This window comes from Catharus ustulatus, chromosome 25, assembly GCF_009819885.2.
Source record: "Catharus ustulatus isolate bCatUst1 chromosome 25, bCatUst1.pri.v2, whole genome shotgun sequence".
Taxonomy (NCBI): domain Eukaryota; kingdom Metazoa; phylum Chordata; class Aves; order Passeriformes; family Turdidae; genus Catharus; species Catharus ustulatus.
This window is the reverse complement of record NC_046245.1, coordinates 1700044-1717734: the sequence shown is the minus strand read 5'-3', so window position 1 is coordinate 1717734 and position 17691 is coordinate 1700044. Positions and strand designations below refer to the sequence as shown.

The window sequence follows — 17691 nt, the reverse complement described above, 5'->3', positions numbered from 1 at the left end:
TAAATGCATTCAGAGACAAAAACCCCACAATCCATTCTCTATTTATCCAGCACCTGTTTTGGGGAATGTTCAGATATAAAAATCCCACACCCCATTCCTCATTTACCCAACTCCTGCCTTTAAATACATACAGACACAAAAACCCCACACCCCATTCCCCATTTATCCAGCTCCTGTTTTGAGGAATGTTCAGATACAAAATCCCACAATCCATTCCTCATTTACCCAACTCCTGACTTTGGAAACATTCAGAAACAAAACCCCCATTCCCCATTTATCCAACTCCTGCCTTTAGAAGTGTTCAGATACAAGAACCTCATTCCCCACTTACCTGACTCCTGTTTTGGGGAATGTTCAGACACGAAAAACCCACAATCCTTTCCCCATTTATCCAACTCCTGCCTTGGGGAATGTTCAGATACAAAAATCCCACACCCCATTCCTCATTTATCCAACTCCTGACTTTGGGGAATGTTCAGACACAAAACCCCTATTCCCCATTTATCCAACTCCTGCTTTGAAAAATATTCATATACAAAACCCCCACAATCCATTCCTCATTTACCCAACCCCTGACTTTGAAAACATTCAGAAACAAAAACCCCACAACCCATTTACCCAATTCCTGTTTTGAGGAATGTTCAGATACAAAACCCCACTTCCCATTTATCCAACTCCTACTTTTGGGAATATTCAGATACAAAACCCCCACTCCCCATTTACCCAATTCCTGTTTTGAGGAATGTTCAGATACAAAACCCCATTCCCCACTTACTCAACTCCTGTTTCGGGGAATGTTCAGACACAAAAACCCCATTCCCCATTTATCCAACTCCTGCTTTTGAAATCATTCATATACCAAAATCCTACAATCCATTCCTCATTTATCCAACTCCTAACTTGGAAAACATTCAGATACAAAAACCCCACAATCCATTTATCCAACTCTTACTGTTGGGAATATTCAGATACAAAACCCCATTGCCCATTTCCCCAACTCCTGCCTTTGAAAATATTCCGAAACAAAAACTCCATACCCCATTTACCCAACTCCTGACTTTGAGGAATGTTCAGCTACAAAACCCCCACTCCCCATTTATCCAACTCCTACTTTTGGGGAATGTTCAGACACAAAACCCCATTCCTCATTTACCCAACCCCTGCTTTTGGGGAATGTTCAGACATAAAACCCCCACTCCCCATTTTCCCAACTCCTGTTTTGGTGGATGTTCAGACACAAAACCCCACTCCCCATTTACCCAACCCCTGACTTTGAGGAATGTTCAGATACAAAACCCCCATTCCCCATTTACCCAACTCCTGCCTTTGGGGAATATTCAGATATAAAACTCCCCTCCCCATTTACCACCCCCTGCCTCTGTGTGCTCTCAGCCTCCATCCCCGTGCTCATCTGGAGCTGTGTGTGTTTTTCCAGCAGTGCTGTGACCTGGGCTACCACGCCAGCCTGAACAGAGCCCTGAGGACGTTCCTGTCGGCCGAGCTGAACCTGGAGCAGTCCAAGCACGAGGGGCTGGACGCCATCGAGAACGCCGTGGAGAACCTGGACGCCAACAGCGACAAGCAGAGGCTGATGGAGATGTACAACAACGTCTTCTGCCCCCCCATGAAGTTTGAGTTCCAGCCACACATGGGAGACATGGTCAGTGTGGCTCCCTCCTGGTTGTTGAGGGGTTGATCCCCTCCAGGGTTGCTCCTTTGGATTTTTTGGGAGAGGTGGGGGGTGATGTGGACGTTCAGCAGAGGTTTGTGGCTGAGATAACTGAGTTTTACTGCTTGGCTGTCAGAGCTGGATGATCTCCAGGGGTGCCTTGCAGCCCTAAAGAGTCTGTGGAAAGGAGAAAGTGCTGCTGTTAAATCTCAGCTGATCCTGATCCTGATCCTTGGCCCTTCACTGGAGGTGAAAATGCTTAATTAGGTTTAGTGTTAAATGTGAGTAGGGAACACTTTCCTTAAGCCTTCAACTTAATCCCCAGGATTAACAGCCTGTGAATTCTGAGATGGGAAGGGCCAATATAAAAACCTAAATGCTGTTTTTACAGCATCTCAGTGTGCAGCCTGAGAGCACAGATGATTTGCAGTGATGCTTTTTGCATCCTCCTCGTGAGCAGGGGCTGTCAGAGGACTCTGCATTTTTGGCAGGACAAGCCCCTCTCTTTTATGGGTTTATCAAGGTGTGGTTGCTCAGCTGGGAGCTGTGGAAAGTCACACACAGAGGATGGCAGCACATGCACAATGTGACAATCTAGGTCAGATTGGATTTCCAGATTATCCCTGAGCACAGAATGGTCTCTTGCAGGCAGCCTCTTCTTTGGGGCTGGGAATCACAGCCACTGCTCCAGGCTCTTCTTTGTCTCTCCCATTTTAAGTGCAACCTTCAGACTGCAAATGACCTTTCCTGGCTTTTTCTGTGCTTCTGATGCTGTAAGATCACGGGAAGAAAAGGAATTACCTGCAGAGTCTCATTCAGGAGCAGCTCCCATTCACTGAACCATTTATCTTGCTGCTTCTCAAGGCCAGGGGAGTGTTTAGAAATGCAGCTCATGGTCTTGTTCCAGCGGTGCTGCACACAGCAGATGAAATCAGAACGTGTGATCCTGTGTGTGCAGGGCTGGGATAAAACTCCCAGTCTCAATTTCTGTCTCTGAACAAACAGCCTCAGGCAGTGAGGTCAGTGTTTTCTTTTAAAAAAACCCCACAAAACCCAGAACAAAACTGAAGGGACAAGCTGGCTCATGCTGTGGAATGATTCTTTCTGAGCAGCTCGGTGTTGTGGTGTGTGTGACAGGTCCCCAGCCTGAGGATTTTTATTTCAGCTGCCCTGGATTCACTCAGGAGTGACTGTCCCTGTTGCTGTGCAGGTGTTCAGCTGAAGCACTGACCCAAATTCTCATTTTTGATGTGATTTCTCTGAACACATGGGACAAAGCACCTCCAGACTTTGCCCATCACAGAAAGCACTGATGTGCTCCAGCTCCTCTTTGATGTTGCAGAATCAGAGCTGCAGTTTGGCACAACCTCCTCTTCTGGCTGAAACCCAGCTTCACCAAGTTTTAAAGTGCAGCACTTCAGAGAGTGTTTGTGCCTGAGAAATGAGTAATTGCAGTGCTCTGCTGGGCTGTCTCTCTTGCAGGAGTCCCAGCTCTGTGCCCAGCAGCCAGTGCAGAGTGAGCTGGTGCAGAGGTGCCAGCAGCTGCAGTCCCGCCTGTCCACGCTGAAGATCGAAAATGAAGAGGTCAGTTAAGAACCAAAATTCAGCAGCCCCTCTTAGGCACTGCCAGTGGTTATTGGGCACTGACTGGGGGAGAATCTGGTGGTTGTTATCCTTTTTTATTAGCACTTGGTAACATTTAATTGGTGGTAAAATTCAATTGGTGATAAAATTCAAGGCCAAAGCACCTTGTGTATTAATTGCTGTGTGATCTCACAGGTGTGTGGAGAGAATCTGTAAAACACCTCCCCTTATCTCTCTACCATCCTTACCTGGCTGTGTTGCCAGAGTTTAATTTGGATAGCAAAGGGAAAAGGAGGAATTTAATGTTCTGGAGTGAGTTTGCATGACCTGAGTTCAAGTGATTTGTGTTTAATTGGCTGCCCAGGATGAGAAGATGACAGGAGTGGGGATCTGATCTCTGCACCTCTGTGGTCAGGAACTTTGGGGCAAAATTTGCAACCCCTTTTATGTCTAGAAAGTTGATTCTGGCCTTCAGTAAAAATGCCCAGTGCAGCAGAGTCCTGTTGGTAATTAACATTTGGTGCCCAGTAATGCAGTTGCAGAATTAGAGAATCTTTGTTCCAGCTTTCTTTGCTTTGAGGTTGAATTTCTTTCCATCTCCTCCTGATCCCAGCCCCTGAGATCACAGCTGTGATCCTGGCACAGAGTCCTGGCAGGTTCAGGGTGCTGCCAGCTCTGTGCTTGCATGGACTGTGCTGTTAATGAGCCAGAATTAATTACAGCACACAGGGTGTGAAACCAGTAATATCTGTTTATTAGCAAAGCGCTCCAGGGCTCCTCACTACCTCTCTTGTTTACTCACAACATCAAACCTTGAGGTTCTGAGCTCTCCCCTCCTGGTGGGCAGGTGAAGAAGACCATGGAGGCCACGCTGCAGACAATCCAGGACATTGTCACCATAGAGGACTTTGATGTCTCTGACTGCTTCCAGTACAGCAACTCCATGGAGTCGGTGAAATCCACGGTGTCCGAGACGTTCATGAGCAAACCCAGCATTGCCAAGAGAAGGGCAAACCAGCAGGAGACTGAGCAGTTCTACTTCACAGTAAGGGCATGATTTGTTGGGATTTAGGAGGTTTTTTTTTTTTTGGGAAATTCTCCCCTGTGAGGATGAGGAGATTCTGGTCCAGCAGAGGTTTGGAGCAGCCTGGGATGGTGGAAAATGTCCCTGCCCATCCCCTGGGTGATCTTCAGGATCCTTCCCAACCCATTCCATGATTCTGTAATTTTCTATAAGATCTGTTCAGAATTATCCTCACAACACAGTGCAAAGTGATGCTCTTGTCCAACAACAATCAAAACTTCTCTCAGTGATTCTGGGCGAGCAGAGGAGGCCTGCTGGGGTTTCAAAATGCGTGCTCTCAATTCTCTGGAAGTATTTTGGGATATCTCTGTTGATTCAGATGTAGTCTGTGGGTAAATTGTGTCAAATTTGATTTCTTCTGCATCTGAAAAGGAATTTTCTGAGGAAGAACCTAATGGCTGTAAACATGAAATTTCAAAACCAGTGCAAACTTAAAGAGTGTTTAGCTCTTTCATTTTTTGTTACCATCTTACAATTTCAGCCTGCATCAGCTTTTCATTGAGTCAGTGTTTTTTACAAGATGTTAAGAGCTTTTTCATATTGAATTTCATGCCAGACTGTGTGTCCTTTTCCTATATCAGATTTACGTTTTTTGTTTCCAGTTTCAAAATATTTCAGAGCAGCAGATGAAAATCATGGATCTTACCCTGGTTAATTTGTCTTTCCTTCACCTTCTTCCTCCCAGAGTGGTGTTGCTTGTTAAAAATCTGAATTTTCACTAATTTGGCAGGATGGATCATTAAGCCTTGACTTACAAAAATCCAAAATCCTTCACTGAAGGTTCTGTTGGGAGAAGTGACTGCAGAAGCTGCTTCAGTTAAGGACTGACCACCCTGCCCAGGGTTATGGACCTGGAAAAGTGATTTTTGATTGAACTCTGAGCATTTCCTCTCTGGAGGGAGCTGGTTTGAGTTCAGGGAGGAGGAGGAGGAGTGCAGGGCTCAGTTTGGATGGGATATTTCTCATTTTCATGCTGTTGGTGTGGTGTTAGACCCTCTCTAAGCAGCATTGATCTGCTATTGAGCAGGTTTATCAATGCCCTGATCAGGATTTCCAGCTCTGAATCTCTGAGCAGCTTTTTCAGTGTCTCATGACCCTGATGGGTGTTAATGAGGCTTGAGGGCAGAGCTTTTGTAGGGGATAAAAACCAAAGTGCAGTGCAGAATTGGGATTTAATTCCCTTTTACCTCGTGGTGTGCTGAGTGATGGGGGACAGGAGCTGTCAGAAAAACGCTGATTTAAAAGAGTTTTCCTTATTAATGTGACTCAAGGAGGAAATTCCATGTGCAGCATTCATTCCTGCAGTGATGGGAATTCAGTGGAAGGAGGATCTCCAGGCTGGAATAATCTGTATTTCCACTGGAAACACATCCTGGCACGATGGATTTCTTGCTGGGCTTTGAAGGGAGATTTGCATTCAGGGAAATCTCAAAAATTTCTGAATTCAGGGTGGACTCAGCCCTGAGCTGCTACAGGTGGCTGAGGCAGGGAAGGGACTTCAGGGAGCCAAAATGCAGGGATGTGCTCCAAAATCCAGGGATGTGCTCCAAAATCCAGGGATGTGCTGCTGCTGCTGGCACATCTGGCACATCTGGCACAGCTGGCACAGCTGGGCAGTGGCCAAGGGGGCAATGATTCCATTTTTTCCCCTCCAAAGCATCATTTGAGGTCTAAGGTAGAATGTTGGGTTTTCCCTCTGGAAGGAGGAGGAGGCAGAGCAATGCTGGTTTGGAGAGCTTCACGATTAGTGGAGGTTTAGTTTTGCCTTTTGGGTGGGGAAATGTGGGATAAAATCCTCCTGTGGGAAGGGGATCCAGCTCCCCCTTCCTTCAGCCTGCTCTGGAATTATTCTTGCAGGGGTGAGGGAGAGGAAAACCCCAGGCTGGACGTGGATCAGGATGTGCAGCAGGGACAGAAATTGGATTTTCCTTCTGTCCTGAGCAGGGTCTGGTGGGTTCAGCCTCACCCCACTGCCCTGGTTCAGGCTGGGAGCTCAGAGCCCACCCTGCTGGGATCTGTGGGTGCAAAATTCTCCTGCTCTGAGTCCTCTCCTCTGAATTGTCCCTGTGCACAATTGAGGTGACTCAGAGACATTTCTGGGCTGTGCTGGGTGCCCTTAGCCCAGCTCTGCTCTGCCCCAGCTGAAATCCTCAGGACTTCTCCTTTATTTTTCCCCTGATTGTTTTTATTCCACCAAAAACCCAGGGCTAATGGATTTTGTAATTCACTGAGAAAAGCCTGAAGCTTTATTTTGACATTATTTTTTTTTTTATATCGGCATCCTTGCAACAGGCAGGGAACAGAATGTTAGGCATGAGGAAATAGTAAAAAATAAAAAGATTCTGCAGTGGATGGGAACATCTTTTTCTCCTTTAAAGCAGCCCCTGGTACCTGTTGATGTTTTGAATGACCTCAAAGCCAGAGCCCTGCAAGTCCCAGCAGTGCCTCTGCCCTGCCCTGCCTGACCCACCTTAGGCTGGGCTTAAATGTTTAGATCTGCTTCAAAGGGGAGCTTAACTCTGCCAAGAGGGGTTGATCTGATCCTTGAGCTTCTGTTTGCAGCTGAGCCTCCCAACCCTCCTGTCCTTTCACCTGGGGCTCTGAGACCCCCCAGAACCAGATTTATCCTCAAATTCCTCTTCAGACTGGTTATTTTTGCAGTTTATACTCAGCATGTTTTCTTCTGCAAAAATTTAATCTATTGAGCAAAATGCAGTTAGGGCTTGGCAAACAGATTCTACAGGGAAATTCCCAAAAAAAAAAAAAGCAATTAATTTTTCTAGTGGTGAGGGCGCTTCCTGTTTTCTTCCAAAACAACAAAAAAAATTTGAAATATTAATAAAGGAAGCAGGAAATGCTGAGACTTTCCAAAGGGACTGAATTCCTGTGAAGTGTTTCTTTCAATGTTGTCAAGCAAGGGGACATAAAACACGGGCTTTTGGCAGTTAATTAAAGCCATTTCTGTTTGTTGTGTCACTGCACACCAGGGCTGGGGAGCCCTCAGGGGAAGCTCCCTCAGTTCCTGGAAGGTTTTCCCTCACCCTCACTGCAGCCTCAGTGTGTGGATATTTATTTATTTTTTTATTTCTTTATTTATTTCTCTGTGTGTTTCTATTTGACTCTTTCCATCCTGCAGAGGCCAAGCAGGGTCCAGGCTCTTCTGTTGTTAAAAATATAATTTTTTACCATTTTTTAATATTTTTTTACCATTTAAAAAATATTTTTTTCAGTCTTATGGTGCAGATCATAACTGGGAGGAGGTGGATTGGACTGGGGCAAACTGGGAGTGTCCAAGGCCAGGGCTTGGAGCAGCCTGGGGTGGTGAAAAATGTCCCTGCCCATGGAGCTGGAGGAGCTCTGGGGTCCCTTCCCACCTAAACCACTCAGGGATTGGATTGTAACAAAAAGATTCCATTGTTGGGTGAGAATCCTCTCTCTGTGCTCACTCTGCTGGCTGAATTCTGAAGATCTCTCATGGTCCCAGAGAGTTCTCTGTGATATTTGCAGAGTTTGTGTTTTACAAATGTCCCATTTGTAATGTGGGCAGAATATTTCGCAGTGAAGATAAATAAAACTGCTCTGAGCTGCAAGATAAGAGATGAAAAAAAAGAAAACTCCAGCATTTGCAGAGCTGTGGAAAATCAGGGAGCAGAGGGAAAAAGGGCTGTACAATATTCCAGTGCCAGAATAAATCTGCACTTCAATAATATCTCTATTTGTTTTGTCCCCTGTGCATCATCCAGCGTGGAGGATTTGACAAGAAAAGTGGGGTGAGGGAGGTTAAGTGAGGGAATGAGCACAGTGGCAGAGTTTTTTCAGACAGATTTCTCATTCCTCCTGCCCAGGGTGGGTGACAGCTCTGATGGCTCCAGAGGTGCCAAACACCCAGCTGATCCCACAGGGCACCAGTGGAAATGGCCCTGCAGTGGAGAATTCCCAGAATTTCAGAATTGTTCAGGCTGGAAAAGGCTTCTGAGATCATTAATCCAAGCTTGATTGGGCTCAGAACAGGAGTGGCCTGAGGTTCAGACTTGCCCAGATGCATAAGCCAGGACTTAGCTGATGTTTTAACCATGAATTTCAGAGTTATTGTCACTGTGCATTCAGTGTTATTCTAGAACTGTAAATTCAGTGTCACTGTAAATTCAGTGTCGCTGCAAATTCAGTGTCATTGTAAATTCAGTGTCACTCTGTAAATTCAGTGTCACACTGAAAATTCAGCATCACTCTGTAACTGTAAATTCAGTGTCACTGCAAATTCAGTGTCACTCTAAATTCAATACCATTCTATAAATGTAAATTCAATGTCACTCTGTAAATTCAGTGTCATTGTAAATTCAGTGTCACTCTGTAAATTCAGTGTCACTCTGAGAATTCAGTGTCACTGGAAGTTCAGTGTCATTGTAAAATCAATGTCATTCTATAAATGTAAATTCAGTGCAATTATAAATTCAGTGTCACTCTGTAAATTCAGTGTCACTGCAAATTCAGTGTCACTCTATAACTGTAAATTCAGTGTCACTGCAAATTCAGTGTCACTGGAAATTCAGTGTCAGTCTATAAATGTAAATTCAACGTCACTGTAAATTTAGTGTCACTCTATAACTGTAAATTCAGTGTCCCTGTAAATTCAGTGTCACTATAAATTCAGTGTCACTGAAAATTCAGTGTCACTCTGTAAATGTAAAATCAGTGTCATTGTAAATTCAGTATCACTGGAAATTCAGTGTTACTGTAAATTCAGTGTCATTCTATAACTGTAAATTCAGTGTCACTCTGCAAATTCAGTGTCACTGTAAGTTCAATACCATTCTATAAATGTAAATTCAATGTCTCTCTGCAAATTCAGTATCACTGTAAATTCAGTGTCATTCTATAAATGTAAATTCAATGTCACTCTGTAAATTCAGCATCACTCTGCCCTCATGTTCACAGCCCAGCAGCCCAGATAAATCACTTGTCCACTCAGCACTGTGTTTTTTCCACAGAAAATGAAGGAATACCTGGAAGGCAGGAACCTGATCACCAAGCTGCAGGCCAAGCACGACCTCCTGCAGAAGACCCTGGGAGAAAGTGAGTGTGTGTCCAGCCCTCAGCTGCACCCCCTGAATTCCCAGCCCTGCATTAGGGTGCAGTGCTCATGTTTTATTAATCCATTCTCTGATCTGCATGGGGAGAGGCCAGAGGAGCTGCCTGATGAGTGGTGAACACCAAAATGTTTAATGAGGCACTGATGAGCATCCCTGATTCTGTGCTGCCCCTCCTTCATCCTCCCAAAATATTTAATGAGGCATTGATGAACATCCCTGATTCTGTGCTGCCCCTCCTTCATCCTCCCAAAATATTTAATGAGCATCCCTGATTCTGTGCTGCCCCTCCTTCATCCTCCCAAAATATTTAATGAGGCATTGATGAACATCCCTGATTCTGTGCTGCCCCTCCTTCATCCTCCCAAAATATTTAATGAGGCATTAATGAGCATCCCTGATTCTGTGCTGCCCCTCTTTCATCCTCCCAAAATATTTAGTGAGGCATTAATGAGCATCCCTGATTCTGTGCTGCCCCCTCTTTCATCCTCCCAAAATATTTAATGAGGCATTAATGAACATCCCTGATTTTGTGCTGCCCCTCCTTCATCCTCCCAAAATATTAAATGAGGCATTAATGAACATCCCTGATTCTGTGCTGCCCCTCCTTCATCCTCCCAAAATATTTAATGAGGCATTAATGAACATCCCTGATTCTGTGCTGCCCCCTCCTTCATCCTCCCAAAATATTTAATGAGGCATTAATGAGCATCCCTGATTCTGTGCTGCCCCTCCTTCATCCTCCCAAAATATTTAATGAGGCATTAATGAGCATCCCTGATTTTGTGCTGCCCCTCCTTCATCCTCCCAAAATATTTAATGAGGCATTAATGAGCATCCCTGATTCTGTGCTGCCCCTCCTTCATCCTCCCAAAATATTTAATGAGGCATTAATGAGCATCCCTGATTCTGTGCTGCCCCTCCTTCATCCTCCCAAAATATTTAATGAGGCATTAATGAGCATCCCTGATTTTGTGCTGCCCCTCCTTCATCCTCCCAAAATATTTAATGAGGCATTAATGAGCATCCCTGATTCTGTGCTGCCCCTCCTTCATCCTCCCAAAATATTTAATGAGGCATTAATGAACATCCCTGATTCTGTGCTGCCTCTCCTTCCTCTTCCCTCACACCCACCCTGCTTTTCTCCTGATTGTTCTCTGCTGCCCCAACCCTGATTTACTGATCAATTCAGAATTATTGATGGGCTGGGCCTTCATTTGTGGGGCAGTTCAGCTGCTCCTCACCTCTGTGGGTTCCACCAAACCAATGTATGGGAGCCCAGGCTTTTATTGGAAGCACAAACAGATTTCAGAGCATGTGAAATATGTTGCCTGTCTAGAGGGCATCAGTCAGGGGGCAGCAGCCAGAACTGAATATTCATTTGCTGTTCCAGTCAGAACAAAGGCAGATTTCTTTCCCTTCATGGTATGGGCAAATCCTGTTGGCCAAAACCACTCCAACTATGCATCCAAGTTTCCATAGAAACCTTGTGTTTGCAGTTTGGGCAGTGCAAATGTCAGGTCACAGAGTGGCTCAGCTCAGGCTGGACTCCCCACAGCTCCTGGAGTGCAAATCTGCTGCAGGGAAACTCAGCCAGCATGAGGGCTTGGAAATGCTCTGCTCTCAGTTTGGAAATGCTCTGTCAAACTAAAGCACTTCTTACTCAGTAATTAAGAGTTTGGTGTTTTTGTGTTTTGAGTTTTGTGTTTTATCAGAGCCTGACTGCTGGGAGAGGAGGGGAGGGGAGGATGTGCCTCAGGTTGGGTTGGAGTGGTTGGAGTTGCTCATCTCCTCAGCTCTGCCTGGCTGGAGGAAGTTTTGTGTCCTCAGGGCATTTTTCTTGTGCCTCTGAAAATCTGGGAGTGACAGCAGTGCTGTGGCTGGTGCCACTCCTGGCTCAGACTGACCTCTGCATTCCCAGCCCTGCTTCCTCTTAACCTGCCTGTCCCTGACCCCAAGCTGTGCTAGGGGGAAAGGAGAGGAAATTAAATGTGATTTCTGTATTACTATGGATTTAAAGGCTGGTTCTCTTCTCTCTTCTCTCTTCTCTTCTCCTTCTCTTCTCTCTTCTCCTTCTCTTCTCCTTCTCTTCTCCTTCTCTTCTCCTTCTCTTCTCCTTCTCTTCTCCTTCTCTTCTCCTTCTCTTCTCCTTCTCTTCTCCTTCTCTTCTCCTTCTCTTCTCCTTCTCTTCTCCTTCTCTTCTCCTTCTCTTCTCCTTCTCTTCTCCTTCTCTTCTCCTTCTCTTCTCCTTCTCTTCTCCTTCTCTTCTCCTTCTCTTCTCCTTCTCTTCTCTTCTCTTCTCTTCTCTTCTCTTCTCTTCTCTTCTCTTCTCTTCTCTTCTCTTCTCTTCTCTTCTCTTCTCTTCTCTTCTCTTCTCTTCTCTTCTCTTCTCTTCTCTTCTCTTCTCTTCTCTTCTCTTCTCTTCTCTTCTCTTCTCTTCTCTTCTCTTCTCTTCTCTTCTCTTCTCCTCTCTTCTCTTCTCTTCTCACACCAAAACTTTTAGTGGCCACTCAGTGTCAGGGTGAGCCCCCAAAAAACTCCTCCTGTCATCTGTGACATCAAAAGGAGCTGGGAAAGGAGGAGCATTCCCTTGCCCACCCCACAGGAGCAGGTTAATGGGACAGACTGGGGACCATGCCTGGATTTATCCATAAAATGTCACTTAATTGGGAAATGGGCAAATAAAATTCCCTCCACACGTCCCCAGAGCACAGTTAGGAGCTTTAGAGGAAAATGTGCCTCCAGCTGTGTGTCTTCAGTGCCTGGCAAGTTCAGGGGGTTGTTATTTTTTATTCTCCTCCCTGCCCCATCCTCAGGTGACATTTTTTAGTCGTGGTGCAAATTGCCTTAATCTGAAGATGACAAGTCCCAGCAATAAAAGGAGCAGCAAGTCCTCCTCTCTGCCAGTAATTCTGTCCCTGCCTCCTGTCCCCATTTGTCACCCTAATGCAGGAGCCCCTTGATGCTGCCACAGCCGTGTAATTCCTCTGTATGAATATTCCATGATGAAAGGGGGACAGATGGCTGCAAATTCTGCTGCAGAATAACATTTTCATGTCAATTATGCTCTGTTTGGGCTTTAGGTGGGGAAGAGCAAAAGTGGCTCTCAAGATGTGCTCCACTAATTGTCAGCCATCAGCAATTAGCTGCTTCCCTCACTCCTTCCATCTCCCCACAACAGGATCAGTGTGGTTTCACTGATTTTTATTTTTTTTTTCACCAAAAAATGGGTCTGTCCCACTCCCAGCAGCACACCCTCCTTGTTTTTTTTTTTTCCCTGCCTCTCATGTTGTGATGTTTTAGGTGATGCTGCATTAGCAAGTCCTGGCTGCTCCAGCACAATGAATGGAGTGTTTTTATCAATATGTTTGTGGAAAAACACCCCTGAACGTCTGGCTCTCCAAACAACCTCAGTGCCAGCACGTTCAGGCTGTGGAATGACAAATCTGGGAATGTTTACACTCTTCCTGAGGGAAGGAGAATCCCTCACCCCACACTTCCCCTGGGAGCAGGGAGGGAAGGACAAGTTTTTTTTTTTTTGGCAGAAATCAACAATTTGAAGGCTCAGGGAGATAATTTCTATTTAAAACCAAGAGATGGGACAGCCTGAGCTGGGTCCTGGCTGGATTTTGGTGGAGCTGAGCTGGCAGGGATGGCTTTGGTGCTGTCCTTGGAGCTTCCCCTCCTCTCTCACCTCCATCTCCATCCAGAACTCTCAGTACAGAAATATTAAAAGTATTTTCCCATCCTTGCCTCCTCCTCATGCTGGATTTCTTTGTCTCCTGCACAGGTCAGAGGACGGACTGTGCCCTGGCCAGGTAAGTGTGACCCAGGGAATTTGGGCTCAGGGAATTTGGGACTCAGGGAGTTTGGGGCTCAGGGAGTTTGGGGCTCAGGGAATTTTGGGCTTAGAAAATTTGGGGCTCAGGGAATTTGTGACTCAGGGAATCTGTGACCCAGGGAATTTGGGGCTCAGGAAATTTGGGGCTCAGGGAATTTGGGGCTCAGGGAATTTGGGGCTCAGATAATTTGTGACTCAGGGAATTTGGGGCTCAGAAAATTTTGGGCTCAGGGAATTTTGGGCTCAGAAAATTTGTGGTTCAGGGAATTTGTGGATCAGGGAATTTTGGGCTCAGAAAATTTGTGCTCAGGGAATTTGGGGCTCAGGGAATTTGTGGTTCAGGGAATCTGTGACCCAGGGAATTTGGGGCTCAAGGAATTTGTGGCCCAGGGAATTTTGGGCTCAGAAAATTTGGGGCTCAGGGAATTTGGGGCTCAGGGAATCTGTGACTCAGGGAATTTGGGCTCAGGGAATATTGGGCTCAGGGAATTTGTGGCTCAGGGAATTGTGTTTTCAAGGAGAATCTGATGCAAATTGGTCATTCCAGAGCAGTTACCAGCCCAGGGTGTGTGTCTGATTGAAAAATAAACTGATTCAGAGTGATGGGATCATGGAGTGATTTGGGTGGGCAGGGACACTGAAACTCCCTCACTGTGCCAAACCCCACCCAACCTGGCCTGGATGAGGTGGGGCAGGGATTTAATAAAGCTAATTAAATGTATGATAAAACAGGTGATTAAATTTATTATAAATAATTTATCATAATTAAATAATAATTAAATTTATGATCAATTTAATTAATAGAAACAAATTCCTTTTCTTGCCCTGCTGTGTTCAGTGCAGATCAGGAGCAGGATGGGAGAGGGAGAGGAATTCCTTGATTTGGCTCTGTCACCCAGAGAATATTCTCCAGATTTAGGTTTTTATAACCAAAATCCCTGGGAGGGAGGTGGCCCAAGGCTGAGCCCCAAAAATTGGGAAACTCCTGATGCCAGTGCTGCTCTGCTGTGCCTGGATTCCAGCAGGATGGACAGCATGGAGAAAAAACCTTTTTAATTTAATTAGAACCAGCACTAAGCTTGTGGTGGGGCTTTAGTAAAACAGAACCAATCCCCATCCCCAAAGTGATGATTCAGGGGGCTCTGCTGGGCCAGGGCTGTGCATCCTCCTGCCTCATTAACAAAAGGAAGGTGATTAGCACCAGCCTGGACTCATTACTGCTGTTCCCATTGCTCACAGCAAAGCAAAACTGACAGGGCCTAATTAGAGCCTGACATCTGTAATAATAAAATATTATTCCTCATGAAACAATTTTCAGTATCAAAGAATCATGCCTGCTAACAGTTTAAAACCCCCCTCATTGTCTGTGACAGCCCGTGGAATCGGATTTTTAAATTTTTTTTTAATTTTTCATTCAGTGTTTTTGATTTTTTTACAAAAGGAATTTCCCCCAAATTAACACATTGTACAGGCTTTTTAAAAATCACACTCCTAATCCTCTTATTTATAATTCAGCAGCCATCTGCCCTGGCAGGGAATTGGCTGCAGTGATACATCAGGGCCTCTCTGCTCTTCTCTCCTCCCTTCATTTTTACAAGAAACTAAAGGAATTTTAAACCCCAGCAATAAATTTTGAGGGGAAAACCCTGTCAGAGCAGGGCTTTTTTCTTCTTTTTCTGCCATTAATGTCAACCAACCATCAGCACATGAGAGCAGACAGACAAGGCTTAGCCTGGCTGGTGTTTGGTGTTATTTATTTATTTGAAATCTTATCAAAAGTGGAATAATCACTCGTGAGTGGCAGCTGTTAACAGCACAGGGGAGCAGCCTGCTCCCACCTGCTCTTCCCTGAGCAATTGGTACCAAACTGCATCTGCAGCCCTGAGCACAGAATTGCATCTGTGGGAATTCAGATGTCAGGGTGATGTTTGGTGCAGGTTTTGAGTGATTTAAAATCACTTCAAATCTTCCTGGAGTCCCATGAATGGAGCAAGGCTCTGGCTCTGTCACTGACTCCATGCCTGGCTCCTTCCCTGCCCAAAATCTGCTGGGGAGCACTGGAGGGATGAGCTGCTGGTAGTGGAGGATGATCCTGACTCTTCTCTTCTGCTTTTCCCCATCCTGGACCAGTGGCAGGCGCAGCTCCACCGTGAGGAAGCAGGTAATTCATTAAATTCACATTTCCCTCCCTAACCAGGCTGGGATGTGATGTGGAAAGGGGAGCAGTGGTGGAAAATAAATTTTTATCTGTCCCTCCCTGTCTTCCATGGACCTTTCCAGTCTTGTCTGAGAAATCCTTCAAACCTGGGTCCCAAACCTCGTTCATTTTCCACGGCAGAATTTAAGATTGCTTCAGACCTGGAATCAAAAATCCCAACCATCCTTGAGCTGTTGGGCAGTCTTGGTTTATGGGGTCCATGCTGTTGTTCTTTGTTTTCCCTGGAATCCCCCTGTTAAACCTGGTCTGCCTTCCTGTAATAAAGACTTACAAAGCCAGGCTTTGTGTCCTGGCCTTGGGGATAATCTGTTGCTTTTGGTACCCAGGTGAGCTAAAAGGTGTTTGTTTGAGACAGGAGGGACCCAGAGTATTTCTGTTGATCCTGTAAGGTTAAAATTTGGGAATTCCAGTTCACACAGTCTTGGGCTGCTGCTTTTGGGGATTTGGAGTAAAGAGAACAAGTTGTGATCTTGGTGTGCAGAACCAAACCTTTCTCATTTTTATTCTATTTTTTTTTCTCTTCACATCCTCCCTGCTCCTCTGTAATTCCTGTCTGGGCAGGATTCCTCCCAAGCCATTCCCCTGGTGGTGGAGAGCTGCATCCGATTCATCAGCAGGCACGGTGAGTTGGGCTGAGGGTGCCCTGGGAAACAAATCAGAGAGGGTGGGCAGGGTGAGCAGGGTGGCTCAGGGTGGGCAGGGTGGCTCAGGATGGCTCAGGATTATCACAGTGGCTCAGGGTGGTCAGGGTGGCTCAGGGTTATCACAGTGGCCTAGGATGGTCAGAGTGGGTCAGGGTGTGCAGAGTGGCTCAGATCAGGATGGTCAGAGTGGCTCAGGGTGGTCTCAGTGACTCAGGATGTTCAGAGTGACTCAGGGTATTCAGAGAGGCTCAGATCAGGATGGTCAGAGTGGCTCAGGATGTTCAGAGTGGCTCAGATCAGGATGTTCAGAGTGGCTCAGATCAGGATGTTCAGAGTGGCTCAGATCAGGATGTTCAGGGTGACTCAGAGCAAGATGGTCACAGTGGCTCAGGATGGTCACAGTGGCTCAGATCACAATGTTCAGGTGGCTCAGGATGTTGAGAGTGGCTCAGATCAGGATGTTCAGAGTGGCTCAGGATGTCCAGGGTGGCTCAGGATGGTCACAGTGGCTCAGACTAGGATGGTCAGAGTGGCTCAGGATGGTGAGAGTGGCTCAGATCAGGATGTTCAGAGTAGCTCAGGATGGTCAGAGTGGCTCAGGATGTTCAGGGTGGCTCAGGGTGTTCAAAATGGCTCATATCAGGATGTTCACAGTGGCTTAGGGTGTTCAGGGTGGCTCAGGATGGTCACAGTGACTTAGGATGTTCAGGGTGTTCAGAGTATCTCAGGGTGTGCAGAAAGGCTCAGATCAGGATGTGCAGAGTGGCTCAGATCAGGATGTACAGAGTGGCTCAGGAATGGTCACAGTGACTCAAGATGTTCAGGATGTTCAGAGTGGCTCAGATCAGGATGGTCAGAGTGGCTCAAGGTGTTCAGAGTAGTTTAGGATGGTCAGAGGGACTCAGGGTGTGCAGAGAGGCTCAGATCAGCATGTCCAGAGTGGTTCAGGGTGTTCAGGGTGTTCAGAGTATCTCAGGATGTGCAGAAAGGCTCAGATCAGGATGGTCAGGGTGGCTCAGGATGGTCAGAGTAGCTCAGGATGTTGAGAGTGGCTCAGATCAGGATGGTCACAGTGGCTCAGGATGGTCAGGGTGGCTCAGATCAGGATGGTCAGAGTGGCTCAAGGTGTGCACAGTGGTTCAAGGTGTGCAGAGTGGCTCAGGAGCCATGGTCAGAGTGGCTCAGGATGGTCACAGTGGCTCAGGATGTTCAGAGTGACTCAGGGTATTCAGAGAGGCTCAGATCAGGATGGTCAGGGTGGCTCAGGATGGTCACAGTGGCTCAGGATGTTCAGGATGTTCAGAGTATCTCAGGGTGTGCAGAACCTTCCCCAGAGAGTGGCTCTGATTTTTTTTTCCCTTCACTCTGGTGCTGTGTGTGCAGTGGCTGCTCCCAACAGCTGACCTTGCAAACGTTGTTTTGCCAACAATATCCCTTTTGATTCCTTGCAAAATCAGCTTCCCATCCATGCACAGCACTCGTGCCTCCCCTCCACTCACCTTCCTTTGAGCCCTGAAATGTGGCCTTCACCAGAACAATCATCCTCTTCATGGGGAGGAGGAGG

The 17691-nt window shown here is 46.2% G+C and overlaps 1 protein-coding gene across 4 annotated transcripts in view; it reads left to right on the top strand.

The window, feature by feature from the left end:
• Window positions 1–17691, top strand: part of SRGAP2 (SLIT-ROBO Rho GTPase activating protein 2) — a 98991-nt gene that overhangs the window by 58614 nt on the left and 22686 nt on the right. For 3 of the 4 annotated variants that reach the window (XM_033080034.2, XM_033080035.2, XM_033080037.1), the window contains exons 8-14: window positions 1436–1660; window positions 3152–3253; window positions 4101–4298; window positions 9326–9410; window positions 13215–13242; window positions 15396–15426; window positions 16045–16105. In XM_033080034.2, the coding sequence (XP_032935925.1) occupies window positions 1436–1660; window positions 3152–3253; window positions 4101–4298; window positions 9326–9410; window positions 13215–13242; window positions 15396–15426; window positions 16045–16105 (730 nt within the window). The remainder of the gene's footprint in view (window positions 1–1435; window positions 1661–3151; window positions 3254–4100; window positions 4299–9325; window positions 9411–13214; window positions 13243–15395; window positions 15427–16044; window positions 16106–17691) is intronic. The other variant, XM_033080036.2, reaches the window with a different exon arrangement.